General features: G+C 57.5%; 10 protein-coding genes across 10 annotated transcripts; 5 read left to right on the forward strand and 5 right to left on the reverse strand.

Annotated features, from left to right (window-relative positions):
• Positions 1 to 2: 2 nt before the first annotated feature.
• BJ171DRAFT_528280 (uncharacterized protein) lies at positions 3 to 4,438 on the reverse strand. Its single transcript, XM_053112705.1, has 14 exons — positions 4,228 to 4,438; positions 4,002 to 4,064; positions 3,724 to 3,834; positions 3,359 to 3,601; positions 3,177 to 3,265; positions 2,430 to 3,084; positions 2,079 to 2,252; positions 1,929 to 2,000; positions 1,679 to 1,815; positions 1,386 to 1,475; positions 1,211 to 1,291; positions 917 to 1,130; positions 610 to 713; positions 3 to 480 (listed from the first exon to the last, which is right to left on the reverse strand). The coding sequence occupies exons 1-14, from the start codon at positions 4,339 to 4,341 to the stop codon at positions 315 to 317; spliced, it is 2,313 nt and encodes a 770-aa protein (XP_052962366.1). The 5' UTR covers positions 4,342 to 4,438; the 3' UTR covers positions 3 to 314.
• A 4,099-nt stretch (positions 4,439 to 8,537) lies between these two features.
• Positions 8,538 to 10,393, reverse strand: BJ171DRAFT_528294 (Pex12 amino terminal region-domain-containing protein). The gene is made up of 6 exons (XM_053112706.1): positions 10,070 to 10,393; positions 9,787 to 9,954; positions 9,486 to 9,652; positions 9,233 to 9,399; positions 8,980 to 9,118; positions 8,538 to 8,844 (listed from the first exon to the last, which is right to left on the reverse strand). The coding sequence occupies exons 1-6, from the start codon at positions 10,308 to 10,310 to the stop codon at positions 8,776 to 8,778; spliced, it is 951 nt and encodes a 316-aa protein (XP_052962367.1). The 5' UTR covers positions 10,311 to 10,393; the 3' UTR covers positions 8,538 to 8,775.
• A 32-nt stretch (positions 10,394 to 10,425) lies between these two features.
• Positions 10,426 to 12,603, forward strand: BJ171DRAFT_528295 (peptidase M24, structural domain-containing protein). The gene is made up of 6 exons (XM_053112707.1): positions 10,426 to 10,876; positions 11,110 to 11,201; positions 11,377 to 11,470; positions 11,602 to 11,862; positions 12,047 to 12,228; positions 12,362 to 12,603. Exons 1-6 carry the CDS (start codon positions 10,591 to 10,593, stop codon positions 12,521 to 12,523), a joined length of 1,077 nt encoding a protein of 358 aa, XP_052962368.1. The 5' UTR covers positions 10,426 to 10,590; the 3' UTR covers positions 12,524 to 12,603.
• A 35-nt stretch (positions 12,604 to 12,638) lies between these two features.
• On the reverse strand, positions 12,639 to 15,019 carry BJ171DRAFT_528297 (anion-transporting ATPase). The gene is made up of 9 exons (XM_053112708.1): positions 14,781 to 15,019; positions 14,538 to 14,605; positions 14,375 to 14,417; positions 14,104 to 14,194; positions 13,744 to 13,894; positions 13,462 to 13,566; positions 13,156 to 13,294; positions 13,026 to 13,066; positions 12,639 to 12,905 (listed from the first exon to the last, which is right to left on the reverse strand). The coding sequence occupies exons 1-9, from the start codon at positions 14,959 to 14,961 to the stop codon at positions 12,768 to 12,770; spliced, it is 957 nt and encodes a 318-aa protein (XP_052962369.1). The 5' UTR covers positions 14,962 to 15,019; the 3' UTR covers positions 12,639 to 12,767.
• A 175-nt stretch (positions 15,020 to 15,194) lies between these two features.
• BJ171DRAFT_269900 (biotin-protein ligase) lies at positions 15,195 to 17,566 on the forward strand. Its single transcript, XM_053106806.1, has 4 exons — positions 15,195 to 16,767; positions 16,923 to 16,993; positions 17,214 to 17,366; positions 17,474 to 17,566. Coding segments are annotated over exons 1-4 (1,545 nt in total). The 5' UTR covers positions 15,195 to 15,448; the 3' UTR covers positions 17,476 to 17,566.
• A 959-nt stretch (positions 17,567 to 18,525) lies between these two features.
• Positions 18,526 to 20,171, reverse strand: BJ171DRAFT_430075 (uncharacterized protein; the record flags this gene model as incomplete). Its single annotated transcript, XM_053107887.1, has 6 exons — positions 18,526 to 18,622; positions 18,830 to 18,897; positions 19,114 to 19,446; positions 19,532 to 19,837; positions 19,940 to 20,025; positions 20,129 to 20,171. Coding segments are annotated over 6 exons (933 nt in total), but the record flags the coding sequence as incomplete, so codon positions are not given.
• A 29-nt stretch (positions 20,172 to 20,200) lies between these two features.
• Positions 20,201 to 21,072, reverse strand: BJ171DRAFT_269875 (uncharacterized protein). The gene is made up of 3 exons (XM_053106805.1): positions 20,809 to 21,072; positions 20,548 to 20,624; positions 20,201 to 20,465 (listed from the first exon to the last, which is right to left on the reverse strand). The coding sequence occupies exons 1-3, from the start codon at positions 20,905 to 20,907 to the stop codon at positions 20,330 to 20,332; spliced, it is 312 nt and encodes a 103-aa protein (XP_052962372.1). The 5' UTR covers positions 20,908 to 21,072; the 3' UTR covers positions 20,201 to 20,329.
• A 156-nt stretch (positions 21,073 to 21,228) lies between these two features.
• Positions 21,229 to 22,255, forward strand: BJ171DRAFT_430072 (Calcipressin-domain-containing protein; the record flags this gene model as incomplete). Its single annotated transcript, XM_053107886.1, has 2 exons — positions 21,229 to 21,489; positions 21,725 to 22,255. The coding sequence occupies 2 exons, from the start codon at positions 21,229 to 21,231 to the stop codon at positions 22,253 to 22,255; spliced, it is 792 nt and encodes a 263-aa protein (XP_052962373.1).
• Positions 22,256 to 22,991: 736 nt separating this feature from the next.
• Positions 22,992 to 24,265, forward strand: BJ171DRAFT_269939 (uncharacterized protein). The gene is made up of 2 exons (XM_053106807.1): positions 22,992 to 23,094; positions 23,218 to 24,265. Coding segments are annotated over exons 1-2 (897 nt in total). The 5' UTR covers positions 22,992 to 23,092; the 3' UTR covers positions 24,113 to 24,265.
• Positions 24,266 to 24,274: 9 nt separating this feature from the next.
• On the forward strand, positions 24,275 to 25,876 carry BJ171DRAFT_269946 (yeats family-domain-containing protein). Its single transcript, XM_053106808.1, has 5 exons — positions 24,275 to 24,436; positions 24,563 to 24,758; positions 24,973 to 25,166; positions 25,280 to 25,364; positions 25,572 to 25,876. The coding sequence occupies exons 1-5, from the start codon at positions 24,419 to 24,421 to the stop codon at positions 25,724 to 25,726; spliced, it is 648 nt and encodes a 215-aa protein (XP_052962375.1). The 5' UTR covers positions 24,275 to 24,418; the 3' UTR covers positions 25,727 to 25,876.
• The last annotated feature ends 51 nt before the right edge of the window (positions 25,877 to 25,927 follow it).

The raw sequence follows: 25,927 nt of genomic DNA on the forward strand, positions 1-25,927 counted from the left end.
AGCACCAATCGTAGTCCATGTTTGAGCATCACCGGGCGGGAGTGGGATATTCGACGAATTCCACCCGCCTTTCTCAGGGACATGCCCCATGTTCGAAAACAAACCGGACACACCACCTTTCAATCAAACGTGGCATTTTTTTTGAAAATCTGTGTCCAACAGAGCCATTTGACCAAGAAACTGGGTGTCCTGTTTGTTGCATCGAGTGTGAAGCTGTCCCAGGCTCACTATCGAAGCTGTTGCATGCATATATAGGCGCTGAACCGAGTCACGGACTGGCACATTCACACTATTGACGGCCAGCAGCGTCGCCGCTATCGGAACCAATCCATCAGACGATCGAGAGTGAATGCCGAGGTACGAGCGGTGTTTCTGGACTGCTCAATCATCTCATGCAGGTAGTCGCTCAGCTGCCTGTCTTGCTGGCTGATGCGGACGCCGCGCAGCGACATGACTGCTCGGAATACGTCCACAGCAACACTAAAGCAGACAAACCAGGAGAATGGAAATCGATAGAGGGCATGTCAGAGTCGGCGTCGCTTAGGACTGCAAGCCTGCGTTCCCAGTCCAGAACGTGTCCCAAGGTTTCATGTGCGCCAGGCCACCAACCTGATCTTGGAATCGATTTTTGCCTGTGCCATCGGGTTGACAGGCCCCGATACCCCAAGTTGCTGCCTCAAGTCGAGCGACTGCCCCTCCTGGATCTCGAGCTCCTGTTGGCAGGTTAGAAAAATATGCGATGGAATGAGCGCTCGTGCATCCAGGGGTGCGATATAGTCAGATGCTGCTCCGATAGGCTCTTTCCGGGAACCGGAGAATGGAGGTACAAGGATGCACTCCGGCGGAACAGAGTTATTAACACCGCAGCTATGAACCAGCGACTGCACTGGGATAAAGTATGGTCGGCGCTGGCTACCTTGATGGCCTCGAGGATCATGGCCTGGCGCAAAGCGCATATGCACTCAAAGATGGACTGATAGAGGTGTCTCACGACCGTCAAAGTGGCGTCCGGATTCAGTTCGCACTGGAAGCTAACAGGCTGGACCCGCCTCTCGGCTTCGGAGATAAGGAACTGCTTGACGACCTGGAGCGACAGAGCCGACTCGCTAAAGACGGACAGCAAGCCCTTCCTGTCCAACAGACGGCGGCATCAGCCGGACCTGCGTTTTGGATAGTGCTCATGTGTGGTCAAGACGCAGCAGTGGCTTACCGAAGCACAAGCGTCACAAACGATGGGAGATAGCTGCATCGGAAGTAGTAGTGCACCTCGTCTGTGTGTGCCTGAATCGGTCTGTTGTCGGCGAGGAGTCACCAGATTGGAGATGGCGGCGTTAGTGGCGCAGACTCTATTCGGCCGCCACGGTGGAAGATGCAAACGCTGGCACCTTTCTGGGATTCCGTTGAAACACAGGGAAAGCCATGAGTTGAGCTCGCTCAAGGACAGTTCGCTGCTCATCGAGAGGAAGCTTACACTCCTGAATCATGAACAATTACGACTGGTCAGCCGGCATCGAGCATCGCGGACGGCGTGCCGTGGGTTGGCATGAGTGCCGGCATGGCGAATCAAGAGCCCATCCCGGCAAACCGAATCAACAGCCGATCAATGTGTCTCTCTGCTATCTGTAGGCGTGCACCGCGAGTATTTATCTGGTTTGCCCCCCTCCGCCATATGGCCTACCTCTCATCTCCCGGAATGGAACTGATTCGTTCATGCAGCGACATGGGCTTGAAGGTAAATGCAAAGCGACGGCACTTGCTGTTCTCCATAGCGACGTAGAGGGAAAGGACGCCGTGCGAGTTTTCGGTTGGCATGACCTTGTGTCGGCCGGCCGAACGGATGTGATCACAGATAATTAACAGCGCTCAGTGTCTCAGAGATCGATTGACCCTCTCATCTTCCGTTGACACCGCTGTGCATCACCGCCTACCTTGAAAACAAGGCGGCGGGTCTTGGTGGGTGGCCTGTAGGTGGCTAGAAACAGATTTCCCTGGTCCCGATTCTGACATCAGATTGTTGTCAATATACCTGTCGATTGTGCGGGCCAGAGTGTCCCCAGCCTTTGAGCTGCACAGGATACCTCTTTATCAATCGGAGATATCGACAGCGCGTTCGTATCCTCTGCTTCATCGGCAACGGTGAGCTCAAAGTCGGCACGGAGAATGACGAGCGTCGCAAAAGAGGCGCTCACTTCGATCGAGAGCGTGTAGAGCGACTCTTGGCAATCAAAGATCAACATGGTGTTGGTGTCCTTCTGTGTGAACAAGGAGGTGATCGAGTGGGAAGCAACAGGTTTGGTCGTGGAAGCACTGATGAGCAAACATCAGAGCCATGAGATGCTCATAGTGGCTGACTCGCAGTTGCAATGCCAGTACTGCGGATGTCATTGGAGAGTCAGCACTGCTCTGCTCAGCTGCCCCTCACAACCCACCTTTGCATCCGAGGGTTCAGTAGGCACTGCCGATGCATCTCCGTCGGCAGGTGCTCCATTCAGCGCCTCTACAAGCGGCACCGAGCGGGTCTCTGCGGTCAAATGGAATGTCGTCGTCGGCACCCCGAGAACGTTTGTCTGGGTCGAGAGCACTGAGCCCGAGAGGGAAGTGTTGGGAGCGAGGGACTGGTTGTGCAAGCCGCCACTACCGTCACTGGCGACGAGATCACCAAAGTCGATCGTTGCTATTAAGCCTTGCAGCGCTGAAACAGCCTGTGAGGTGACTTGGTCTTTGGCATCCGCTCCTGATCCAGGCGCATTCTGACAAGATATTCCAACAATACGACCCGTGAAGGTGGTTGCCAACAGCCGAGGCAGGAAGCAGTTGCCTTCTTGGATAGCCAAGTTTGTCACCGATTCGCCAAGTGACGTGGCAAAGAGGAGGACGGGATCAGGCAGCGCCAAGGAGTAGCACTGCACCAGTCCATTTGCATATCCAATGGCCAGGACGCTGTCGCTTCCTTCGTGCGTTGGATCGGCCAGCGTGAGAACGCTGACAGCCTCGCTGCTCTTGATGATCCACAGCTGGTGATAGGCTTCCGGAGTGAAGTGAACACAGTGAATCGTTCCAGCGGCTGTTCCAGCGACAATGAACCTGTGGGTGGGCGAGGCGGCAAGCGCTTGGATCAGCTGCAGTCCGGCCTCGGTGAGATCAAGCCGCCCAGGGTAAGCTCATAGGTGCCTCACCTTCCGGGGAACTTTGCATGGTCCCTATGCCGCAACTCGGCCAGGCACGTCGCAGTGTGCTCCAGATATACATCAAGCAAGCTTTGGCCCTGGCAAAGATCAGACACAGTCAGAGTGGTGCACACGACCCGACTCGCTCAGCCCGGCGATCGACGAGGTCGTGATTCCCACAGATGCCCAACCTGCATGACTTGGACGAGCTTGTTTTCGAATGCGATGGCCAGCGCCTCAGCGTCCCCGAGGTCAAGCAGCAGCATGTCGAGTATTCGATCGCCATAGGGTTTGTGATGAATGGATCGGCTGCTGTCGATGATTTCGTGGTAGTGATCGCCAGCGATGTGGTAGATGCCGGGTCCCTTTGCGCACGCCAGATGCAATACAGCCTCAGCCATATGGGTTTCGATGGTCTCCACGAACTCGCCGCTCTACGGCAACAGAGAAGTTGGGGGAGTGATTAGACCTCCACATGGCCACGGAGTCGGCCAGCACTTGCTGTTGATGTTCGGTGGGATGTTTTGTGCATCGCATCGGTTGCAGGCTGTCTTACCTCGAGGCCGAGAACGATGATTGCCGATCGTACCAAGATGCAGACCTTGGAGGACTCCGTATGTCTTTGAACGCTTTCAATGGGTGCATTAGCCTGGAATGTCCATCTGGGCTATCGCGGAGAGAGAGAGTAGGTTCGATGGTGCCGGTTCATGTCCAGTGCTGTGACCGAATCCAGCCGTACCACACCCTGCCCAGAATCACTCCGCCGATGGTGCCGCTGCGGGAAGTACGGGCTCGGCCAGCAAGATGCCATGGCGCAGATAACTCAATACATACCTCGAGTCGACCGCCTTCCCATGAAAACGACCTCAAGCAGCCAGCCGAGTCGCCGATAACGACCTTGAAGAAATGCAGATCGTGGGAATCGTGTTCAGAAGCCGGCCATTGCCAGTTCCTGTCCGCCCCCAAAAGCTTGCTCGCTTGGCTGGGGTTGCTAAAGTTGGGGCTCACGAGGAATATATGTATCAACGATGCCTTCAGATGGCAAACAGGAGGCGCTTACCCTGGCGGCAGCGGTTGCGGAACTGGAGAACACAACCAGGGTCCTGGTCCTGGTCGATCGTGTGCTGGTATAGTCCACCAGCAAGATGCTGTATTGTGGAGACGCAGCTGCCATGATGCTGCAGCAAACAGATCCGAGATCGGGTGCTCCTGATCAGATGCGGAATCAGTCTGAGCAATATGGAATGAGATGCCTTGGCCGATTGCTGGCCTGCCGACCGATTCTGGAAATGGGCGCCAGTGGCGGGCGCCTATCACTATCAATTTTTTCCGGCCCCTCGCGGCTGCTCATCTCGGTCACCTGAAAGTCACGTTGTATGTGGCGCAGCAAAAGTTGGAATCCGGCCATGGTCGGTTGACGGCATTTGGTATCGTCTTGAGCCGATTGACGGTGGTGGTGGGCGATTGGTGTGGAGGAATGACCAATTGTATCATTGTTGGAAGCTCCACTCCGATTGCGGACAAGAACCACCACCATCTGAATCTCTCTGGTTGGAAACCTAGTCAAGCGTGGCTGTGTGTCAGCGAGATGACATGATCGTTTGGCTATCAGGCAAGACTCACCTTGACAAGATGTCTTCCCACGACTGATTGAGCGAGCGATGCGTTTCTGGATCTGAATCAAGGACGCCACTGTGAGCATCACTCCCTGCCCAAAATGCGCTGGATTTGAGGAGATTCTTTCTTCCCCAAGGGCAGAACCAGCCATTGTCGCTATTTTCTCGCCAGATGGCTCCCCGCAAGCGAAAGGTACCACCCAGGCGACCAAGTGGATCCAGAGCACCCATAAGAACCTTGATCTGCAGCAATGGATGAGCACCACACCAAGTCCCAAGATCCCTGGGTTGGCTTCCTTCCTGCAATACATTCGCCATGTGTTCGATGGAGACATGCTGGACAAACAGCTGTACTTCAGCCTGACCCGGCGACGGCGATTCAAGCGACTGGATCTCCACAGCAAGCGACAGCGCACCGTCCACGAGATGTGCAAGCAAGTCATCGACCAGGCACCAAAGGAGACCGAGGTGGTGATTGCCTTTGGGAATGCCTCGTGGAAACAGGGGAAGGGATATGCTTCCAGTCCCAGGAGACTCAGGTTTGCCAAGTACTTTGAGCAGTTCCACCACCACCAGAGACGACCACCAGACCGATCCGTCTCCAAGATCCATGTGTGCTCGGTGAACGAGTTCAACACATCCCAGGTGTGCTCACATTGCCAGGAATTCAAGCGACTTGAGTCACCCGAGTATCTTGATGTCGAGAAGCCACACTTTGTCCGGAGCTGTGCAAGCTGCCATACGCTGTGGGATCGAGACATCAATGCGCCAGGAATATGATCTCGGTATGCCAGTCGATCATCGCCACAGGAGATCGACCGGGTGTATTCAAGACTGTGCTTCCCAAACCAACAAAACAAAGAGATTGCCAACGAAGACAGGAGTGCAATGCCATGGCCTGCCCGCTGGGCCGACAGTCAGTCAACGGGCTTCAGATATCTGAAGCCAGAAAGGGGAAGTGTCCCGTTTCTTTCTGGATAGACTGTAAGTATCTTGCACTGTTCCTTGTGCATTTCGACAGTGGATGCCGGGTCGCCCATATTCTGGGCAGTCCACTTCGGGGTTGCCATCCCTCTTGGGATGGTCGATGGGAGGTGTTTGACTCCCTTGTGCAAAGTGTGTGTGTGTGCCGGCGAGAGGCTTCTCGCCTTCCCTCGGGGGTCTCTCGCCAGAGACTGCTCTTCTCGCCGACCGAGGTGGCTCCGAGAGCGCGTTTTTTCGTTCTCGCTCATTTTATTAACAAGAACTTTTTTCATAGTGTATTTCCGCGCGAAAGGGCAAGCCGACCAAGCCAATACACAACACCAGTCCCAGTCCAGCGAGGGTCGCGACAAAACGAGGACGGTGCAGCCATATTGCTTGGACAGATGAATGGGCATGAATGTATTGCTGGAAAGGGAGGGGTGAAAAACTAGAGCGCAGGATGGTCTCGGAATCGAAGCATCCCGCCCAAGATTGCACAGACTATGTACTGATATTACTGCTTGGAGAAATAGAGTGAAAATCAATGTATACAATTAAGCTCGGAGTTCAACTTGGTCGTCCTGGTCTGTTTCGTCTTCGACAGCGGAGGGTGTCGGTTGTGTAAAGGCCTGTCGAGCCGGGCAATCCCGCGCAACATGGCCCATGCTGTCAAGAGGCATAGGGCGAGTCAGTGACGATTGCGGGAATAGATCGGCGGTGGCGTCAGAAGCAAATCAACGGCGGGTCCAGCGGTTGGATCGTGAACCAGTCTGGCTCATGGCTGGCTCTTTGTTGTCGGCCGTCAACGAAACCAGGACAAGAAAGTTACTCACTCGCCACAGCAGAAGCAGCGCCGAGCTTGGGGGCAGTCCTTGGAAATATGGCCAGTTTTGCGGCAGAACCAACATAGAATAGGGTTTCGGCAGAACTTGGCCGTGTGCCCAGGCATGCCGCAGCGCAGACAGATCACCTGCATCGCAGTCGGGTTTGGCTGATAAAGTAAAGGCGGTTGGGCAAACGGGGCGCGGTAGTATGCTTGAGTCGACGGATATCCTGCATTTGATGGGCAGTTTCGAGCCATATGCCCGGGTCCGTTGCAGCGACGACACACCACAACGGGCTTCAGTGAGCCTGTTGGTAGACTCGACAGGACAGGCGATATTTGCGCGTCTACGTCAGTTGCGGGCTCGCCGATATACGATGGAGTCTTGAACGGGACATCTTGAGTGCGAGGCGCTGCGAAGGAAATCGTGTGGGCAACGTCATGCTGCTTGGAGATGGATGGTTCCGTTCCCACGCCAAACGAGTACCGGTTCAGGTGAGAGGGGCACTCTACAGATATGGCCAAGAAGTTAGTGCAAACGGACTGCTGGAGGGGATGGAATAGCAGTGCGGGCGGAGTCTGGGATGAATGGGACCCAGTGCGAGTGGATCTGGGGCGAGTGGAATCTGGTGCAAGGATGCTGCTCCAATCTTTGGCTTGGGATTAGGGATCGGGAACGGCGTCGACCACGCTACCTCGTGCATAGTGGCCCTTGACGGAACAGAGATAGCAGATAGCTTGCGCCCGGTCGGCGCTCTTGGCCAGGATCTTGAGTGGGCAGTCCGACGACAGATGGTCCTGGCTGAGAGCGCGGCCGGTTTCGAACGACAGACGACCCGAACGAATCGATATCGGTTCGATTCGATTCGAGAGTGGGAGGTGGTGAGTTACGGCGATGAGCAACAGAGCTATATGACCCGCAGTTGCTGGATGCTGGATTCCGGATGAGCATGGCCAAGATACACTGCAGGCCAGCACCGGTGCCATGTTCATCAGTCCTGGGCGGCATTTGCTTCATGATGGCCAAACCACAGCAGCGGACACACCGGGCTCACCTCTGGCAGCGGAAGCAGCTCTTGGGTGCCCGAGGTTGAGGACATTGGTTTGAATTATGGCCTAAGCACACGCACCATCGGGTCAGGATGCGAATGCGAAACAGAGCGACCATGCTCGAGCTGCGAGCCTCCGCAGGGAACATCGACAACAGCTGCATTTGCCACACATACCAGGCTGCTTGCAGTTGTAGCTGATCGCACCGAAGGAGGACCAATGGCGCATTGGATAATGGTGTCAGCAGGCGTCGCCAGATCGATGCAGATTTCCAGATGGGTTGGCGCATTCAGAGGCAGGCCAAGACAAATGGGCGATCGGCGAGCGGGATGGTCGTGGATATGCTCGCAAGCGCCGCAATGGAGTAGGCTTCCGACTGCAAACCGAGCAACATAAGCACCTCTGCTCAGACACGGATGCACTGCTCGGCTCGATCCCGATGCCCCGCCAACACACTCAAGAGAAGACTGTAGGTACCATAGCGGGACTTGGCTCTGGAGTTGGCACTGGCGAGACAAGTGTCCGCGCTCACCACAGACGAAGCAGTAGTTCTTTGGGCTTGGGCCCGATGCGGGATTGCGTCCTCGCCCGTATGCGGCCTGCATGGGCTGACTCGGCTGGAGGGGCTGCATTGGAAGAGGGCCCGACGGTGGGGAGATACGGATGCAGATGCGGATGCGGATGCGAATGCGGATGCGAATGCGAATGCTGATGCGAATGCGAATGCAGATGGGCGGCAGGTCGGGCTTCTTCTGGCTGTCCTGACAGGAAATGCCCGTGACAGACCCGGCCAGCACACGGCCGCAGGCTGGCCGGCTGGCAGCTGGCTGGCCACGGCAGCGGTTAGGTAAGCAGCACGTGTCGCACTCGATCCACGCAAGCCACACAAGCCACACGCCTCTCGAGGTCACATGTCGATGCAGGGCTATAAATGTCGCGCAGATCGCGATCTGCTCTTTCGCCTCCGGAAACAACGACCAGGTACAGCAGAGACATGTCCTCTCCCGTGGAAGCCGTCTTTCTAGAACCTGTGCAAGAGCAACAGGCCCTGCAGAGTGTGTTGTGACGGATGCGCTACCGCCCGTCCCGCGCTGCTCCGTGGGCCGACAACCCCTAGCCGTTGTGCGTTGCTTGATCGGCTGCTGCGATGGGCCAGCTATGCGAGATTGTGGATCCGATAGAGCTGCGATAGCTCTGTGTGCTGCCGGCAGAGCGGGCACTCTGCCTGCCGACGCGATCGAGGGTGGGGGTCAGGGGAGCGCCAGAGACGGCATTCGTCGATCGCTGGTAGCATCTGTGCTGGTGCTGGTGCTGGTGCTGGTGCTGGTGCTGGTGCTGGTGCTGGGGTGAGTGGACTTACCCTCGTTGAGCACCACTCGGCGATGCATTCCCAGCAAAAGACGTGTCCGCAAGACGTGGCAGCGGGATCTCTTCGCCTGGAAAGACACAGGGTGCACTTTTGCGACTGCGGGACGACGCCGCTCTCGATTGCGCCTTCGCTGGAGCACATAGCAGAGGAGCAGGTGAGCGGGGATGTCTGCAACGCCGGCAACGCAGTGCGATGCGATGCACAGATCCTTTCGTGTTCATTCCTCGCTGCAAAGGGATCGCACCTCTCGGGCGATGATGCACCCGTATCCGGCGTTGCATCGAGTGCCTCTGCGGCTGTCGGCCGGCTCAGCTCCAGGATCTTGGAAATGGCCATCTGCAGAACGATGATCACGCCGAGGATCTCAAATGTGACGGGCTCGTTCCCAGGCTCAAGTTGGTGTGTGACGATCTGCGACGTCGCTGGTTAGTCTCTGTCCCTGGCGCAGGCATTCCCGAAAAACCCCCACTTCGATAGCCAGCTCCACAAGCGCTTACATAGCGGATGTTCGAGAATCGGTTGGAGAGGTTGTAGTGGGCCCCGAAGAAGTAGAAGACAGCCATGTGGAACAGCCGCACATCTTGTCTGGTGACTCTCTTGAGCCAGGCCAACAGGCCGCCGAGGCGGGACAAGGGCGACGCCGTTGGCCCAGATGCAGCGAGTCCTGGGATGGATGCAGTGGAGCCAATGGCATTAGCAACGTCGGCGATGCCGGCCAGGGAGCCAAATCGAGACGCATATGCGGCTCACAGGCATCACATGCATCGCAGGCATCACAGGGATCGCACCGTATCGTACCTCGCATCGCAGCGGATCCTCTGGCCAACGTTGCCGCTCGGTCGAGGGCATACGGAGAGACAATGTGCAGCAGGAACCACAGCGTCTTGACTTTAGTGCTGGGGAATGTCATGGACTTCTCCTCCACGCGCATGATGTCGCAGTACTCTTCGCCGAGTGTCTGGAGCCCTGGTTTGGCGAATCAGACACCGCATTGTCAGAACCTTGGCCTGCTTTCGACCCTTCACCCGCATCTCGATAAGCAGTAGTCAGGGAGTCGATCTTGGCTGTGGACGACACTGACCTTTGGCTGTTGTCAGGCCATAGTAGAGCAGTTCCGAAACCAGAGCTACCTCTGGGCCAAACCGCAGCACCCAGCGGGTTCCCAGGATTTGGGAGAGCAGCGAATGGATGCGCTCCTGCAGCGATTCCTTATAGTAGGCATCCTTTTGGTTGGAACGGATGATGTCGGATTGGGATGCAAATGGGAAGGTGTCGAGGGGCGCATGTGTGGCCGGGACAGGCGGCTGGACGGCGGCAGCCATTGTGTCGATATTGCGCTCTGGCTGACGGAGGGCCGCACACCATGCGATATCCGGGAAAGCCTGGGGGAGCTTCGGCTGCCTGGGAGAAGAGGTTGGCTTCCGATCGAGGTTGGCTCCGATGCATGTGAGAGCGATCCGGTCACGTGCAACGCCATGGCTTGTCTCGCCTGGCCTCGGCCGCTCTCGCTCGGTCTCGGCGAGGACGCTCTTTCTGGTTTCGGGACCTCTGCTCTGACCTGATCTGACCTGATCTGCACCGTCTGTCTGCACCAACATCGCCATGAGCACCGCCGGACACACCTGCGAAGCATGCGGCGCCCCCGCCAAGCTCCGGTGCCCCACCTGCCTCAAGATGGCGCTCCCAGATGCATACTTTTGCGGACAGGACTGCTTCAAGAAGAACTGGGCCACCCACAAGACTGCCCACAAGACGACAACGCCTGCGGGCCAGCAATTCAATCCCTGGCCCGGATACGCCTTCAGCGGAAAGCTGCGGCCTGTCTATCCCCTCACTCCCAAGCGCGCCGTGCCCGAAGCGATCCCTCGACCCGACTATGCCGCCGATGGTGAGAGCGTGCAAGGCCTCGTCGCTGACCTGCAGAATCGGGTGGCCGTCATTCGTGCGGGCGCAGTCCGAAAGCACCCAGCATCCATGGCGGCAACTGCCCTCGGTGCTGTCTGTCGATCAGCGTGGGATATAGATGGGACACACATGCTTCTCTGCCGCAGTGGCCTTCCGATCCGCGGACCATGCCGGCGCCACTGTCCACTCATTTCTTGCAATTGCGCTTCTCCCAAGGCCGCCCCTACAGCGAAATCATGGTTCGAGGAAGTACACAGATCCAAGTCCTGACGCCCAAGGAGATCGAGGGCATGCGCACCGTCTGTCGGGTATGCGCCCCCGCTGGCCAACGATTGCACAGTGCCTCCCGTTATACAGAGTGTCGTCGTTGATGCATCCGAGTCCGGTCAAGGGACATCGCAGCATCCAGACGACCTCTCTCGCTCGTAGCATCGTGATCGGACGATTCATTCTGCTTCATGTGCGACTCTATCTCTGCGCCAGCTCTCCCGCGAGGTCCTGAACGAAGGCGCCAAGGTCATCAAGGTCGGAGCCACCACGGACGAGATCGATCGGGTGGTCCACGATGCCTGCGTTGGTAATATCCACGATCGAGCTTTGATATCTGAAGCGCTGGCAAGGCGCAGCAAACATGGGCTCTCCAGAGCGGCTGCGTCGTCGTCCGGTTCCGAACACTCACCTTCCTCGCGGCCTGGTCCTGGTTTGTAGAGCGTGGCATGTACCCATCGCCGCTGAACTACTATGGCTTCCCAAAGTCATGCTGCACGTCGGTCAACGAGGTCATCTGCCACGGAATCCCAGACCAGTACGAGCTGCAGGACGGCGACATTTGCAATCTCGACGTCTCGTGCTTCTATGAAGGGCTTCACGCCGATCTCAACGACACCTTCCTCGTCGGCAACGTGGACGACGCTGGCCGCAAGCTGGTTGAGACCACCAGAAAGTGCCTCGACAAGGCCATCGAGATGGGTGAGTCACCGCTTCTCAGGCTGCTGTCCCACGATCACTCCACAGGCCTGCATCGACTGTCCCACCACCCCCAGAGCCGCATCGGGCCAAGCGACCGAGCGCCGCACCCCCTCGATGATGTCCATATTGATCACTGACTCCCTGGCTCCCTCCCATCTGCATGGCCACTCTCTGGCAACCTCAGTCCGGCCCGGCACCCTGTACCGTGATGTCGGCAACGTCATCTCCAAGGTCGCTGAGGCTGAGGGCTATTCTGTCGTGCGTTCTTACTGTGGCCACGGCATCAACGGACTCTTCCACGCCGCCCCCAGTGTCCCTCACTATGCCAAGAACAAGGCTGTCGGCGTCATGAAGCCAGGCCATACAGTAGGTTCTCTGCGGCAACATGGACGGCTGTCGGCATGGGAAGATTTAGATCCAGCACGGCTCCTTTCTCCGAGTGCTGACCACGATTATTCTCCTTTCGCCTGCTGTGATTCCCCCTTCGCCGTGCCAACAGTTCACCATCGAGCCCATGATCTCGGAGGGTGTCTGGCAAGACGAGCAGTGGCCCGATGGCTGGACCGTTGTCACCCGGGATGGCAAGCGATCGGCCCAGTTCGAGGAGACCCTCCTGGTGACCGAAACAGGCGTCGAAGTCCTCACGGCCAACTTCCAGTAAGCGCCCTGCACGGCACCGTGAGACACCCTGTCCCTCTCTCGTACCAAGCAGCAATAAACTGGATATACAAGCCACCTCCCACACTCATGTCGCAGGGCTTGACGTGAAACCTCAGTGGTGGTCAAGGCAGACGTGGTCTCGTACTATGGCCCACAGTGTATTGATAGCTCGAGGGCTTGCCCAGCGCCCGGCCGCTTGTCTCCTCCTCAGTCGAGACAAGCAGAGTGCGTGCGACACCCCGAGCTCACGGCTGATAGGGCTTGACGAGCATCTTGGAGAACTCCTTGATGGCGTCGGGGCCGCGCACTTCTTTCGTGAGCAGGGGCAGCTTGACAACATGGAAGTCTTCGTATAGCTCATCAATCTGGTCGAGGTACTTTTTCTGTGTTGTAGAAGGCGCCGGTTGAGCAACCAGCGTCAGCTACTTGCAAATCGAGTCTGCCTGACAGCTGCTGTACAGACGAAGCCCCACACGGAGCAGCAGGTGGGCGTGGAACATTACCTGGATCTTTCGTCGAGCCAGACACTGCTCGCAGTTGGAACCTGTGAAAGATCATGCAGACCCAGTGTTAGGATAATGGACGTGGCTGCTCGACTGCCGCCCTCACACCACAAAAGGCGGCGGATACAACCATCTTTGGGGAACAGAAGCTGGTTGACGATGATGTTGTGGGTGTCGATATGATAGGAAGTCAGCTCCTGGACAAGACGTTCCGTCTCGTAGAGCGACAGGAATTCCGAGATGCAGACGCAGACAAAGGTCGTCTTGTTCTGATTGGGAAAATCCAGGAGGGGAAGAGACAGTCAAGGAAATGATCTATCGTTTTGACTGAACAGAGGATCGGCTGTCGAGTGGCTGGTTGCCGAGTGACTGTTGCGCGATCGGCACGATCCGTCGCTGACACGTTAGCGAGTGCTCGAGCATGGGATACACTCACCTCATCCTGAAACTGGGCATTGACCTCCTGGATCACGGTTCTCATTTCTTCCAGCTTGCCGAAGAGGTCCTCCTGATCGGCGTTTCCGCCCATGAGACCGCTCATCTGCCACAAGTCGGTCCAATGTGAGCGCCCCATGTCTTGGCCATCCCTGCCATTTCCGGTTCGATACGAGTGCGATTCATGTGGAGTCACAACAGAGGCGACTCGAATCGTGGGCAAGTGCAGAGGGCATATGGAGCCGCCGAGGACACATGGAGCCGCCGAGGGCAGCACACATACCTGTTTGATCATGGGTCCAAACTGACCGCCAAGCTGTCCGAGCTTGCCAAGGGCCTTATCCAGCACGGTCGGGAAGGACAGGAACCGCAGGGTGTGTCCCGTAGGAGCGGTATCAAAGACGATGCAGGAGTACTCCATAGACTTGACGAGTCTAACCCATAGCCGTGCGACGTGAATGAGCAAAGCGAGGGAGGTCAGATCGGCTCGAGTGGGTGAGGGTGCCAAGGAACAGTTGTCGCGGTGGTCGAGGGCCAGACTGACAGAAGCAACAGCCGGTACTCGCTCGCAGAGCCGGGCGTGCTTTGACACGGCTCTGGGTATCCAGCCTCGTTGCTTCCCGATGCAGTATTTCAAACGTACTTCATGACCTCGGCAAAGCTCATGGCTTCATCAACACCAGGGATGGCAAAAGCCAGGTCCTGCATGTGTGAAGCGAGGTTGGAGTCGTTGGCTGCAAGGAAAGATGAGAATCGTCAGTCGTCGACGCAAATGACCACACTTGTGTGTGGCAACGACTCGATGCATTTTGACCCAAGCCCGCAAGATGCATTGCAGCGATGCCCGACACCGAGTTCCTCCAAATTGCACCGCGCCACGTTCGTCCTCGGCGAGCCGGGGATGTGCACCATACACTTTTCGATCATTTCCTGGATGCTTCCATTGGGGTCGATTTCCTGCAGGAGGCAAGGACAAACGAAGCAGCGGTTGAGTCTTGCGATCCACGGTGATGCGGACTTCTTTCCCCAGTCCCCTTTCCCCTTTCCCGCAGCATCGTCTCGTGCCGCAGCGCTGACCATCGCATAGAGGTTGTTGAATCCGTTGACCAGGGTGGGATTCTTTGAGAACTTCTGGCCAAAGGCGTCTGCGCGGAACGAGCGATTCCGCGGACCAGTGACAACGACAGCCGCCGTGGATCCAGAAAGCAAGAGTATCGGGATTAGCAACTGCCACGTGCGTGGCGGCGACTCTCACGGCATAGGAGTTCGAGGCACGGCAGGATGTAGCGGGCGGATGGATGGGCTGCAATCGGGACGCACCAGACAGGTTGTGGGCAGGGTCGGTCGAGATCAGCAGGACGGACTCGCGGACAGAGGCGAGCTGGACAGCAAGCGAGCACGACGAGGTCGTCTTGCCGACACCGCCCTTGCCTCCGACAAAGATCCACTTCAGGGAGGTCTGGTCGAGGATGTTCTGCAGGGTGGGTTCCATGGCATCCATTGCGGCGGGAGGCTTTCGAGCGAGGCAGACAGCGAGGCAGACAGCGAGGCAGACAGCGGGCAGAGAGAGGGAGTGCCAAGGCTGCCGGACTGCCCAGCAAGTGCCCAGCAAGTGCCCAACACGCCCGTTTCATCCTTGGCGATCGGGCCCAAAAAGGCAATAGGCTGGCCGGTTCGAGCCACATGAGCCATCCCTGTCTTTGATCCGGCTTCTCCTCTCGATCAGCCAACCCGTCGATTCTGTATCCGTCACCCGGCGCTCCAGCCAGCACACAGCCAGCACACCAGCCAGCGACTCCTTCCGCCTCCAGCGCCATCCTCTGTCGCATCCCCTCCGCCGTCGCCCATAGCTGAAAATACCCACCCGTCTGCTCCACCGCTTTCTGTCCAGCCGCTTCGTTAGCGCATCGCTGCTTTCGCCGCGGTCCCGATCCCAGCCAAAGGCGCACTACGTCCACCCAGCCACTCACCTTGCCCAAACCTCGGTCATGAATGTGCTTGTATATACGGGCCCTGGTGCAGGCAAGGGCCCAATCGAACAAACCATCGGGACCCTCAGGCTCCATCTCTCCGACTCGTATGACATCATCTCTGTCGACGCAGCCACGTTGCTCAAGGAGCCTTGGCAGGCCACCACCAAGCTGCTCGTTCTTCCAGGCGGCCGAGACCTGCCGTACGTCGAACAGCTGTCGCCCAAAGTGACCTCGCTCATCCGCGACTGGGTCGCCAATGACGGCGGCTCCTTCCTTGGTATCTGCGCTGGCGCCTACTTTGCCAGTCGCCAAGTCGACTTTGAGCCCGACCGGCCCAGCTACAAGGTCGTTGGCGAGCGCGACCTGCGATTCTTTGATGGCTCGGCTCGCGGCAGCATCGCTGACGGCTTCATCTACAACAGCGAGATGGGCTCCAAGAACTGCAGCATCACACTCGACAAGCCGGCGCTCGGACTCGACTTTGACAGTCTGCAAGTCTACGTCAATGGCGGGCCCTACTTTGATCTCGAAAGCCTGCTTCCCGAGAGCCCGCAGCCGACCGTCTTGGCCGAATACGATCCCAAGGACGTCTCCGACAAGTGGAAAGCCGATAGCGCACAGAACAAGCGATACCCTGCCATCCTTGAGTGCGCTATCGGTCGTGGAAAGGCCATCTTGACTGGCCCGCACATCGAGTACCAGATGCGTCCTCTCGGGAGTGCACTCGCCGCCAAGCCGGGCTCAGAAGCGATCGAGTGGCGAGATGCCGTGGTCTCGGGCCTGCTGCCGTTTGAGAAGCAGCGATCGCGGTTGTTCCGAGAGCTGCTGATTCGCCTGGGTCTGAACACCAACATCCGTCCCGAGCGATCCGACCTGGATACCAGCCACGACGAGCCGCCAAAGTTGACACCTATGTTCCTGTGCTTCCAGCCCAGCCCCCACGTTAATGTCGAGGACAAGATCGCCCAAATTCGCAGGCCCTTTGATGCCGCCGCCCGCTCGCCCAACGAGCCGTGTGTTCTGGAGGACGATGTCAACCGCTTGGTGCTCGAAGACCGGCAGCAGGATCAGTACAGCGACACCATGCCTGTGCTCGAATGCGAGCAGGATGATAGGCCACACAAGTCTGTCGTCAAGCTCTGTGTCTGTCGCGATCTGAGCCAGATCCCCAGGCGCGATCTACTCCAGTTCAACATCGACCGGTATCTTGGATATCTGAAGGAATATCAGGACCACTGGACCAAGAAGCAGCGCTGGCTCGAAGGCACCTGGAAATGTGGATCGGTGATGCTCTATGGCGACATTGTCGAATCTACCCAAACACTGCTGGACCGGTAGGCGTGCCTCTCGGTAGTGCAGCGGCAGTGTGGCATGGATGGATGCAACGCTAGTCGCCTTTCTCATCATCATCATCATCATCATCATCATCATCATCATCATCATCATCATCATCATCATCATCATCATCATCATCATCATATTGGCACAGCAATTACAAGTTCTCTCAGTCGTTGCCTGAAGGACTGGTGTGCGTGGGCTCCCACCAAACCGCCGGCCGTGGTAAGCCATCGTGATGGCAGTCAATGTTGCTCAGTTTGGTGTGAGCGACATTAGCACAACCAAGAAACGTTTGCCACCATCACCCTTCTGGATACCCCCACCGCGTCTCCACCGATTATAGGGCCAAATCCTTGTGTCCTTGGAAGAGAGTGAGGCTTGCGAGCGAGTGAACATGCTCGCTGCTGGCCCAGTTGCCTAATGACAGTGCCTACCCACCTAGGTCGCGGACGTAACTCATGGATATCTCAAAGCGGATGTCTCCAGTTCTCGCTGGCCCTCAGACACAACGACCACAAGTCCATCATCTTCATCCAGTACCTGTTTGGCCTTGCTGTCGTGCAGGCGCTCAAATCGCAATCTGGATATGAGGTTTGCATGCTGCGTTGAGCTGGTTGCCAATTCCATGCCGCTTAGGGCCGAGTCTCGCTGCGCGCCCTTCCAGTTCAACCATATTCTAACACCTCCGCGATCACTTGGTAGGAGCTCCCAGTTCATCTCAAATGGCCCAACGACATTTATGCGCGCGTCGGCCCTGGTCCTGAAGGACTGAAGAAGATCGGCGGCATTCTCGTCAACTCAAGTTACCAAAGCGGAAAGTTTTCGCTCGTCGTCGGTAAGGCCCCATTTGCCTCACTCGCGGACGCGGCAGCTGGATCGCTGTGGCTGCCGAGTCTCTCCGGGCACATGACACATCTATCGAGCATTTACCCCCCGCGATGATGGAGATGGGATACACTTTGGCCGCATGCCCTTGGATGGACCCATCGTTATCCAGCTGGCTGGACACAGAGTCAAGGGCAATGATGCGAGACGAGTGACTCTGTGGTATAATTTCTCACTCGCATCTATCCGCGGACACAGGCTGCGGACTGAACGTCTCCAACACCAAGCCCACGCTCTCAGTCAATCAACTAATCAACAGCTTGCCTGGACAGCCGGAGCCCTACACAACCGACAGGGTGCTCGCGTTGATCCTCGCCACCTTTGAGAACCTCTACCATGAGTTTGTGGCTGCCGGGCTCACGGTCAAGAGCGACCTGGACTTTTTCGACCAGACGGGATATCGGTCGGCGTTCGAGCCCTTCCAGCCTGCCTACTATCGCGCATGGCTGCATTCCAACCAGCTCGTGACGCTCAAGGAGCACGGTGTCTCGGCGAAGATCGTTGGAATCGACTCGTCGGGGCTGCTGAGGGCTGTCGTTGTCGATGGCCCCAACAAGGGCCAGGAACACCGATTGCAGCCCGACGGTAACAGCTTCGATATGATGCACGGGCTCATTATGGTCAAAAAGTGAGCCCACAAACCGCAATGCCACTGTGTCGCTGCGAACGGCTAATTGCCGCACCGCAAAGTCTCGACATTTCAGCGCCCATTACCAATGGCGCTGTTTCGATTTTTAAGCCCCGTATCGCCCTGAATAGCACTGATTGTCGCTCATAATGCTGTGGCCGGCGCAAATAGTCTTTACTGCAAATGCTGTTTTCAGATAGTGGGTGCGTTCTGGGCGAAAGGGTCCAGGCACCAAAGCCAATTACAAAATGCGGCTTCGGATGCTGTTCGCCAACATGGCCAGCTGGCTGACAATCTCGTTAGAGACGTGTTCGGTGGCGACGTCCACAAGGAGATATCTGCCATACCGCAGCGCGCAAGTGATCGGAGCAGCGGGAGCCGAGGGAGCGAAGTGGAAACAAACCAGCCCGAGACGGACGGCGAACCGGACAGCGTCAGATCATTGCATTTTTTGCATGAGATGCACGACTTACACCATGCGTGACGCTGATTTACACCATCCACGAAAGCGATATACCAGAGCCCATCGAGCAATCAACGCTTACCCCATGCCATCCTTGGTGTCGAGGATCTGGCGGCCGACATTGTATGCGGAGAGAATGTTGCTGATTTCCTAGATCCAGCCACGGGAGTAGCAGAGTGAACGGAATGTTAGAACCGTAACTGGTGCTGGTATTGGTGAAGTCGCTCATGGAATCAACCATCGACGAAGCAGGATAGGCTCATGCGATGGTGAATCTAGATCAACAAACGCAAGTCTCATTATCGTGACCGGCGCACTCCCCCAGTCCGTGTTCGAACCGAGCCATATCGGTCCAGTTAAACTCACATTCAGAACACCTCGGATGTTGCGGTGCATGTTAAGGACCCGCCGCGTGCCCGGCTGTATGGGCTTGGCCACGATATTGGGGAAGTTGACGGCCCCAACGGTGGAGCCGTCATAGAGGTAGTTGCGCAGAAACATGCCAACTTCGGTTCCCACACGCTCGCGAGCTTCGACGGTCTTGTCGGCGATCGAAGGGGTCATCAGAACATTCTTGAGGCCCTGGAGCGGACACTGGAATGTGCTGTTTCTGCTTTGCAGCGATGCTGGATAGACGTCAAGGTAGGCACCCCCGATATGACCGGACTTGATTGCATCAGCAAGGGCGTTGATGTCGATCTGGCGGTAAAGGTAGGTGAGTCAAGGTCCAGATGATGCACCAGCGGGTAGACTCCCTGCTCTCGGCCGACTTGCGTACACTCACCGCGTCGCCAAAGCTGGTGTTGATGACATAGCTGCCCTTCTTCATGATCGCAAACTGAGCCTGGCCCATCATCTTGACGTTCTCTGGGATGGCCGAGACGTTGACGGCAACGAAATCGGCCTCACGCAGCAGCAGCTCCAGCGTGTCGCGGGGCTCGGCGCACCCGATTGGCATCAGCGACACATTGTCGTAGAAGATGACTTTGAGGCTCAGGGCCTCCGCCATGATGCCAAGCTGCGAGCCAACGTGCCCATAGCCAATGATGCCAAGGGTCTTACCGCGGACTTCGAAACAGTTGCTCGAGACCTGCACAGAGAGCAGCAGTTTGTGGGCCGGTTCGAGGACGCGGTGGAACTCTGTGTGAGTGATATGCTCGCCAGGCAGCATGCTCAGATGCAGAACACCCACCTTGTTCCAGTCGCCGCGGTGAATCTCTCTGGATCGATCGCCGATCTGGCGTGCCAGCAGCACGAGGCTCGATAGGATGATTTCGGCTGGATCGGCGTCAGCTCGAGTGTGGGACTCGTGCACCTCCCGCCCACCTCTGGAGCCGTTCCCAGCGTCCCGCTGAATGATCGGTGAGTACAAAGCACCTACCGACGCTGTGATGATGCTGGTATGGCGAGGCAAAGACTGGGATCTGCGGGGAAAGGGAGTCAGTTTTGATTAACTGGAGCAAAGCTACTGCGAGCCCGATGCCACAGTGCGAAGTGTCAGAAAGCGAGGGCTGTCACCAATGCTAATCCGATACGACCACAAGCACAAGGCCCCAGCGCAGAGCCGGCCAGGCCGATCAGGTCAAGCACTCACACCCATGGTCTGGGCAGTGGCCAGATCCACCTGCTGGGTGGATCGACTGAACATTCCAATAGCGAGGAGACGGTGCGCCGATCGCAACACATCCTCCGTCAGATACACTTCGTCTCTCTCCTTGCTGTGTGTGAAGCGAGGAAGACGGGTTGTGAGCAGTCCATGAGCAACGGGGTCAGTGGCTGCATTCAGGACCGTGACTGTACCTAACGCAGACGATCTGGTAGTCTCCAATCATTTTCAAGAGCGAGCCTTCGGTTTGTTCCTCGAAACACTCGTCGATCTGGCCAGGCAACCGATGTCGCACCTCCGGGTAAGTCGAGAGAGCATGATCAGGAGCCAAGCGTACCAAGCAAGCCCAAAGCGTGTCCACCAGAGACTATCTGCTGTGCCGAGAGTGGCTCCTGTCCAAACGGAGCAAGGGGCAGCACGATGCAAGGCTGCCGACCCGCAAGATGGGAACTTGCCTTGAAATTGATGTCCTGGAAGGCCGCCTTGGCCGCCGACGGGATCGGGTCGAGCAGCAAGACGCGTATCTCTTTGGAGTTGAGCGACAGGGTGGACATTGGCAGCAAATTGGATCGACGGAGAGAATGCGCTGGGATGGCCGAGCAACATGTAGGTGTCGATCGGCAGCCGGGGGGAGGGTGCTGCCTGAGACCGCCGGGGTTGGGGCGGACTTTGGCTGGCGGGAAGGCGGGAGCCCTGGCTCGAGCCGGCTTCGAGCCAGGGCGATTGTTCGCTGGCCCTGGCTGATATCGTTGGGCGTTGGTGGCTCTCGCATCCGCCTGCATCGCCCATCGCCGGCCCGACCACAGCATCGCCCGCTGCTCTCCCGGCACCCGCATCGCGCAGCCTTCACAATGTCAGGCCTGCTGGCTCCGGATATGGTCGTCTCTCCAGAGTGCATCCAGACCAACACCCTCATTTTCACCAACCTCGAGCCCGAGGCCTTCTTGGACGGCGGGGAGGCCCTGGTGGCCTTTGTGCAGTCCGCCGTCGAGACCAAGCCGGTCCGGCTCACGCCACTCAAGTCGCTGAATCGGTTCTTGATGATCTTCGAGTCGTCTGACATTGCCTCGATGGTGCGGGAGAGCCTGCACAAGACCGACTTTCTCGGCAAGCGACTAATGGTCTACTACGGGCAGGTACGACGGGCACGAGGCACTGAGGCAGAGGCAGCGGCAATATGCGGTAGCGATGTGGCGGTGATGGGCAGCATGTCTCGGTGACCTGCTTCAGAGCTCGTCGACCGACAGCAGCATGCATCCGCTCGACCACAGCCAGGAGAATCGGTGCGCAAGGCGTGAATCCTTACGATATGCGCCAAGTGCTTCTGGTCCCTATCGTCCCTAATCAGCCCATGGTTGTCTACGGTGCCAGCAAAGCGATATCAACACTCTAAGCACCGGCGAGTCCGTCAAGATCAACCTCCTGCAGGTGCCCAAGATCGAGCGCAACTTTCTTCTCAGCCCACCAGGCTCCCCGCCTGTCGGTTGGGTTCAGCCCGAGGAATCTGGCCCCAGCGCCGGCGGCCACACGGCCCTATACCTCGACTTGGATCACTTCAAGCTTGATATGGATGCGGGCGAAGTTGCGGATGCAGTTGATTCAACAGACGCAGCCGGCTGCCCATCCATCCGTTTTGGCGAGCGAGAGCGTGATGTGTGGGAAGAGGGTGGCAGCCTCGAGGTTGCCATGGAAGGCTCAAGCGTCAAGCACGTCCTGAGCTTCAGCATCCCAAATGCACACCGCAAAGGCGACGGCAGCGATCCAAGTTTGCCCACGATTGTTGTTGAGGAGGCAGCCGAGGACGACGACGATGGCGGTGCCGCCTGGCAGGGATATGCGGCGCCCGCGAGCCACAAACGATCGCCGACGCCGATTCCGAAGACGAGGCTGCCTATTCAATAGAAGCGGGGGGATGGTTGCAGGAGGGGCGATGCGATGATATCGACGGTGCGGTCCTGGATGATAATGCGTTCGCTACAACATGGTGTCGTTTCCCGACCACAGCCGCCCTGGACGAAGCGGTGCTTGGGTCTCTGTTTCGGTCGCACCTCTTGGAGAGACATGGAGGCATCGAGCAGTTTTCCCTCTCCGCAGGATCTTCACGTGCCCAGCACCATTGTGTTTTTGCAGAGCCGAGGTCGCATCCAAACCGTATTCGTCCTTGGCAATCGTCTCTGCTGGCCGCACCATCGCCGTCTGGTGCTCCATTGCGATCTGGAGCTCTATTGGCATTGCCGCTATCATTGCCACTGCCGCTGCCGCTGGCCAAGACCTCCACTCCTGCACTCGAGCTCTCCCTGGGCCTCCCCCTCCATGACCACGCCGCCAAACCCGGACCCAACCGGCTTCGACGAACCTGTCCCGCCGACATGGCCATATCGCCGGACGGCCGACTCCGAGTTTGCAGTCTACAAGAGGGCTTTCTTTCAATACTATAGTGAGTATTGCTGAATCTCCAGAGACGTTGCGCTGGCAGTATTTATATGGGCCGCTGTGATCATCTGGCTTGTCCACTCCCTCCGGTCTGCAGATCGCATCGACTGCAGTCTGCAGCGACCGGAGAACACTGCCAATGTCAGTTTCAGCACGGGCACCCACACTCAGGCGGGCGCTAACTCACTCGGATCATGCCCCTCCCTTCCAGAGGCAGCCAGAGACCGCAAACACGATCTGCCTGTTCCGAGGGACGCCGAGGAGATCGAGGAGTTTGAAACCTTTATCAATATTGTCAAGTTCAACATGTAAGCCTCCACCAAACTCCTAGCAGCGCCAGTCGCAACCCTGCCTCGATGATCGCTCGTCCGGTACTTGCCTGCGGACTCTTGGCTGATACGCTAACCCGGGCCATCGGCGCTGATCTGCAGGCGCACATCCTACAACATCACCTCCTTCTGCATCCACATCTACTTAATCTACAATGCCGTCTATCGGGTCCTGTGGTGGTGCCCTCGGAGCTCCTACCCACGCCGCGACTTTTATCTCTTTGACAATACCTCGACTCCCAACGGCACCGGCACCGGCTCCGGCTCCGCTGGGCTGCTCTCGCTGCTGGAAAACACAACATGCGTCCTGCATCCGACGTCTCCGCCTACATTCATCCATTTTACAGCCTGGTTCCAGGCGCTGTTCCTGCTGGCCGTACTCCTGAGCCACTTTTGGGCCCCGCGGCTCGAGCGCCTGCTCTATCTGCACGGCCTCTATCTCCTGAATGCAACGATGCTCCTTCCGGCGTGGATCCTCAACTCCAAACGCTACGGCCCCGGAGCCTCGTTTGCGGCCGGGCTCCGGATGGGCTGGATTCCGTTCATTCTGTGGTGGGTGCTCCTGTATCAGCGCCGGCATTCGATAACGACCTGGTTTTGGGAACTCGAAGCCAAGATGACGGACTGCATCGTGATCGAACGACCGCCGAACGATCCCTCGCCAGGCTATCTGTCGACGTACAAGCAAGAGGGGCGGGAGCGGCTGCTCGGCATGAGCCGCATCTGGCGGATTTCGTCGCCGGTGCTGTTGCTGACTCTGTGGGAGTGGTGGTTGAAGCCCAGCGGGTATCTGGCTGTCGAAACAACCGATCTGCCAATGTGGCCGGGACTGATCTGGACGACCCTTGGTTGCGCTGCAGCTGCCCTGCCGTTGGTCGTCTATCTCAGCATCTTTACCTTTGCACGGGCCGCCCTGATCTGGATCGACCCGGACGAGTCGAGGGGCGTCGTCTTGGACAAGATGGGCGATGCTATGGCCGTGGGACTCCTATATTAACCGGGTGTCCGTTTTGAAACCTGCGTTTGTCTGGAAGAAATGAATGCCATATTGTCTTTTCAACACGCTGTTCAGAACAAAACGGGTGAGCACCCCGCCTCTTGGGGGGGGGGAGGCTGGGCATTGTGAGTGGCCGATGGGTGTTGGATTCAAGTCCTGTGAAAAGTCGTCATCTGCGCTCAGAAGTATCCTGTTCAGCGTCAGGGTATTTTGTCACAGCGACCCGTCCTTGCTGCTGCCCAGACCCATTTCGACCACCATCAACCCTGCCCGGACCCACCCGCTCATCCTGGAGCCGGAGCCATAATGAGCACCCGCATGAAAGTGAGCGTGCCCCCCCCCCGCTACATCTCTTTCGATCCAGACCTTGCTCTGTCGTCTCGTTCATGGAAGTTGCTGATCGCCGATTGCCCATCGCCGATTGCTGATCGCCAACTGTTCGCACATCAGGGGGTTACCCTCGAGCGCCCGCTCGTTTACGGCACCCAGGCCACGCTGATCAACCGCAAGGAAACCCCAGATGCACCCGAGGACCATACCCATCGGTGGACGGTCTTTGTCCGGGGGCCCTACGGCGAGGACATTTCGACGTTTGTGAAGAAAGTCCAGTTCAAGCTGCACGAGAGCTTTGATCCGCCAGTCCGGTGTAAGTCAGGCAGTGCGGCAACCAGAGCCCTGCTTAAACAGAGCCTGGGCAGATTCACCAGCCCATGCTTTTCAAGCCCGTCGTCAGCCATCTTTCCTCTCAAGTTGTGATGAGATTTGACCCATGGAACAGATTTTCCCAACATCGCTTTCTAACGCATGCCCTCTGGGCCGGGGAACCCGACTCGACTGACACTCCAAAACGCTTTGGCCAGCTCTCGAATCGCCTCCCTTCGAGATCACCGAGACCGGCTGGGGTGAGTTTGAGATCGCCATCAAGATCTTCTTCCACGACGCAACCGAGAAGCCAGAAAAGCCCATCACCTTCTTCCACCCGCTCCAGCTCTACCACAAGGATGAAACGGCCGGACCCAAGAAACCTGTGATTGTCGAGAACTTTGAAGTGATTGTAAGATCCACGGCGATGGTTTCGTCGCCCTCAGCACTGCCCATCTCCTCCTGTCCGTGCTCGCGGTCATGACGCTGATGCTGACGGCGGCGATGCCTCGGTTGGGCCAACAGGTCATCCAGGACCCACTCGAGGAGACGTTTGAGGTCCTGAGCAAGAGCGGCCAGGGCATTTTCAAGAAAGGCTCAGCCAGCTTCAGTAAGTAGCGAGCACAGCTGCATCACAGCGCTTGCGACATGGGCAGTTTGGATTCCGAGCGGCTGGCCTCCTGGGTTCGATACAAGATTCGATACAGGATTCGATACAAGATTTGATACAAGATTCGATACAAGACTCGATTCCCGTGCCGCTGACACACTCTTCTGATATACTCCACATACACGGGATCACCGCTGCCGTCGCCAGCGCCCGAGATGGAAAAGATCGAGCTGCGCAAGATTGCCGAGGCGAACGACAAGATCGAAATGGAGATCGAAAACTACCAGATCCTCTTGAAGAAGGTCGAGGAAGACATGAAGGCCCTTCAAGGCGAATCCAAGAGCCCAGAGATCAAGTCATGAGCGCGGCCCATAGTCGCCGCCTCTCATTCCACAACCCCCATTTCATAATCTCGGCATCGAGACAATGGTCACACCCGCTCGCTGGGCAGTGTGGGAGCACGAGTGCTATCCTCCGAGCCAGCGACCGACTCGACGGAGCGTCGGGCTGAGATGCAGGATACAGGATGCAGGATACAGGATGCAGGTCGTCGCTTGAGAGTG

This window comes from Polychytrium aggregatum (genome assembly GCF_025602895.1).
Source record: "Polychytrium aggregatum strain JEL109 chromosome Unknown BJ171scaffold_65, whole genome shotgun sequence".
Lineage (NCBI taxonomy): Eukaryota > Fungi > Chytridiomycota > Chytridiomycetes > Polychytriales > Polychytrium > Polychytrium aggregatum.

Coding starts and splice junctions, on each gene's coding strand:
- BJ171DRAFT_269875 (XM_053106805.1), bottom strand. CDS start 20,907: ATGTCCACCCTGTCGCTCAACTCCAAAGAGATACGCGTCTTGCTGCTC. Junction 20,625..20,808: donor TCCAGGACATCAATTTCAAG/GCAAGTTCCCAT, acceptor TTGCCTGGCCAG/ATCGACGAGTGTTTCGAGGA. Junction 20,466..20,547: donor TACCAGATCGTCTGCGTTAG/GTACAGTCACGG, acceptor CTTCACACACAG/CAAGGAGAGAGACGAAGTGT.
- BJ171DRAFT_528297 (XM_053112708.1), bottom strand. CDS start 14,961: ATGGATGCCATGGAACCCACCCTGCAGAACATCCTCGACCAGACCTCC. Junction 14,418..14,537: donor TCAACAACCTCTATGCGATG/GTCAGCGCTGCG, acceptor TGCCTCCTGCAG/GAAATCGACCCCAATGGAAG. Junction 12,906..13,025: donor TGGCTCGACGAAAGATCCAG/GTAATGTTCCAC, acceptor TCTACAACACAG/AAAAAGTACCTCGACCAGAT.
- BJ171DRAFT_269946 (XM_053106808.1), top strand. Junction 24,759..24,972: donor CTTTGATCCGCCAGTCCGGT/GTAAGTCAGGCA, acceptor CGCTTTGGCCAG/CTCTCGAATCGCCTCCCTTC. Junction 25,167..25,279: donor TCGAGAACTTTGAAGTGATT/GTAAGATCCACG, acceptor TTGGGCCAACAG/GTCATCCAGGACCCACTCGA.
- BJ171DRAFT_528294 (XM_053112706.1), bottom strand. CDS start 10,310: ATGGCTGCCGCCGTCCAGCCGCCTGTCCCGGCCACACATGCGCCCCTC. Junction 9,119..9,232: donor GGTGCATCATCGCCCGAGAG/GTGCGATCCCTT, acceptor TATGTGCTCCAG/CGAAGGCGCAATCGAGAGCG. Junction 8,845..8,979: donor CCGAGTGGTGCTCAACGAGG/GTAAGTCCACTC, acceptor TCGCGTCGGCAG/GCAGAGTGCCCGCTCTGCCG.
- BJ171DRAFT_528280 (XM_053112705.1), bottom strand. CDS start 4,341: ATGGCAGCTGCGTCTCCACAATACAGCATCTTGCTGGTGGACTATACC. Junction 4,065..4,227: donor CCGCAACCGCTGCCGCCAGG/GTAAGCGCCTCC, acceptor CATTTCTTCAAG/GTCGTTATCGGCGACTCGGC. Junction 3,266..3,358: donor AGCTCGTCCAAGTCATGCAG/GTTGGGCATCTG, acceptor GATCTTTGCCAG/GGCCAAAGCTTGCTTGATGT.
- BJ171DRAFT_528295 (XM_053112707.1), top strand. CDS start 10,591: ATGAGCACCGCCGGACACACCTGCGAAGCATGCGGCGCCCCCGCCAAG. Junction 11,202..11,376: donor GCATGCGCACCGTCTGTCGG/GTATGCGCCCCC, acceptor TCTCTGCGCCAG/CTCTCCCGCGAGGTCCTGAA. Junction 11,863..12,046: donor CGACAAGGCCATCGAGATGG/GTGAGTCACCGC, acceptor TGGCAACCTCAG/TCCGGCCCGGCACCCTGTAC.
- BJ171DRAFT_269900 (XM_053106806.1), top strand. CDS start 15,449: ATGAATGTGCTTGTATATACGGGCCCTGGTGCAGGCAAGGGCCCAATC. Junction 16,768..16,922: donor ACCCAAACACTGCTGGACCG/GTAGGCGTGCCT, acceptor ATATTGGCACAG/CAATTACAAGTTCTCTCAGT. Junction 16,994..17,213: donor CCACCAAACCGCCGGCCGTG/GTAAGCCATCGT, acceptor CTACCCACCTAG/GTCGCGGACGTAACTCATGG.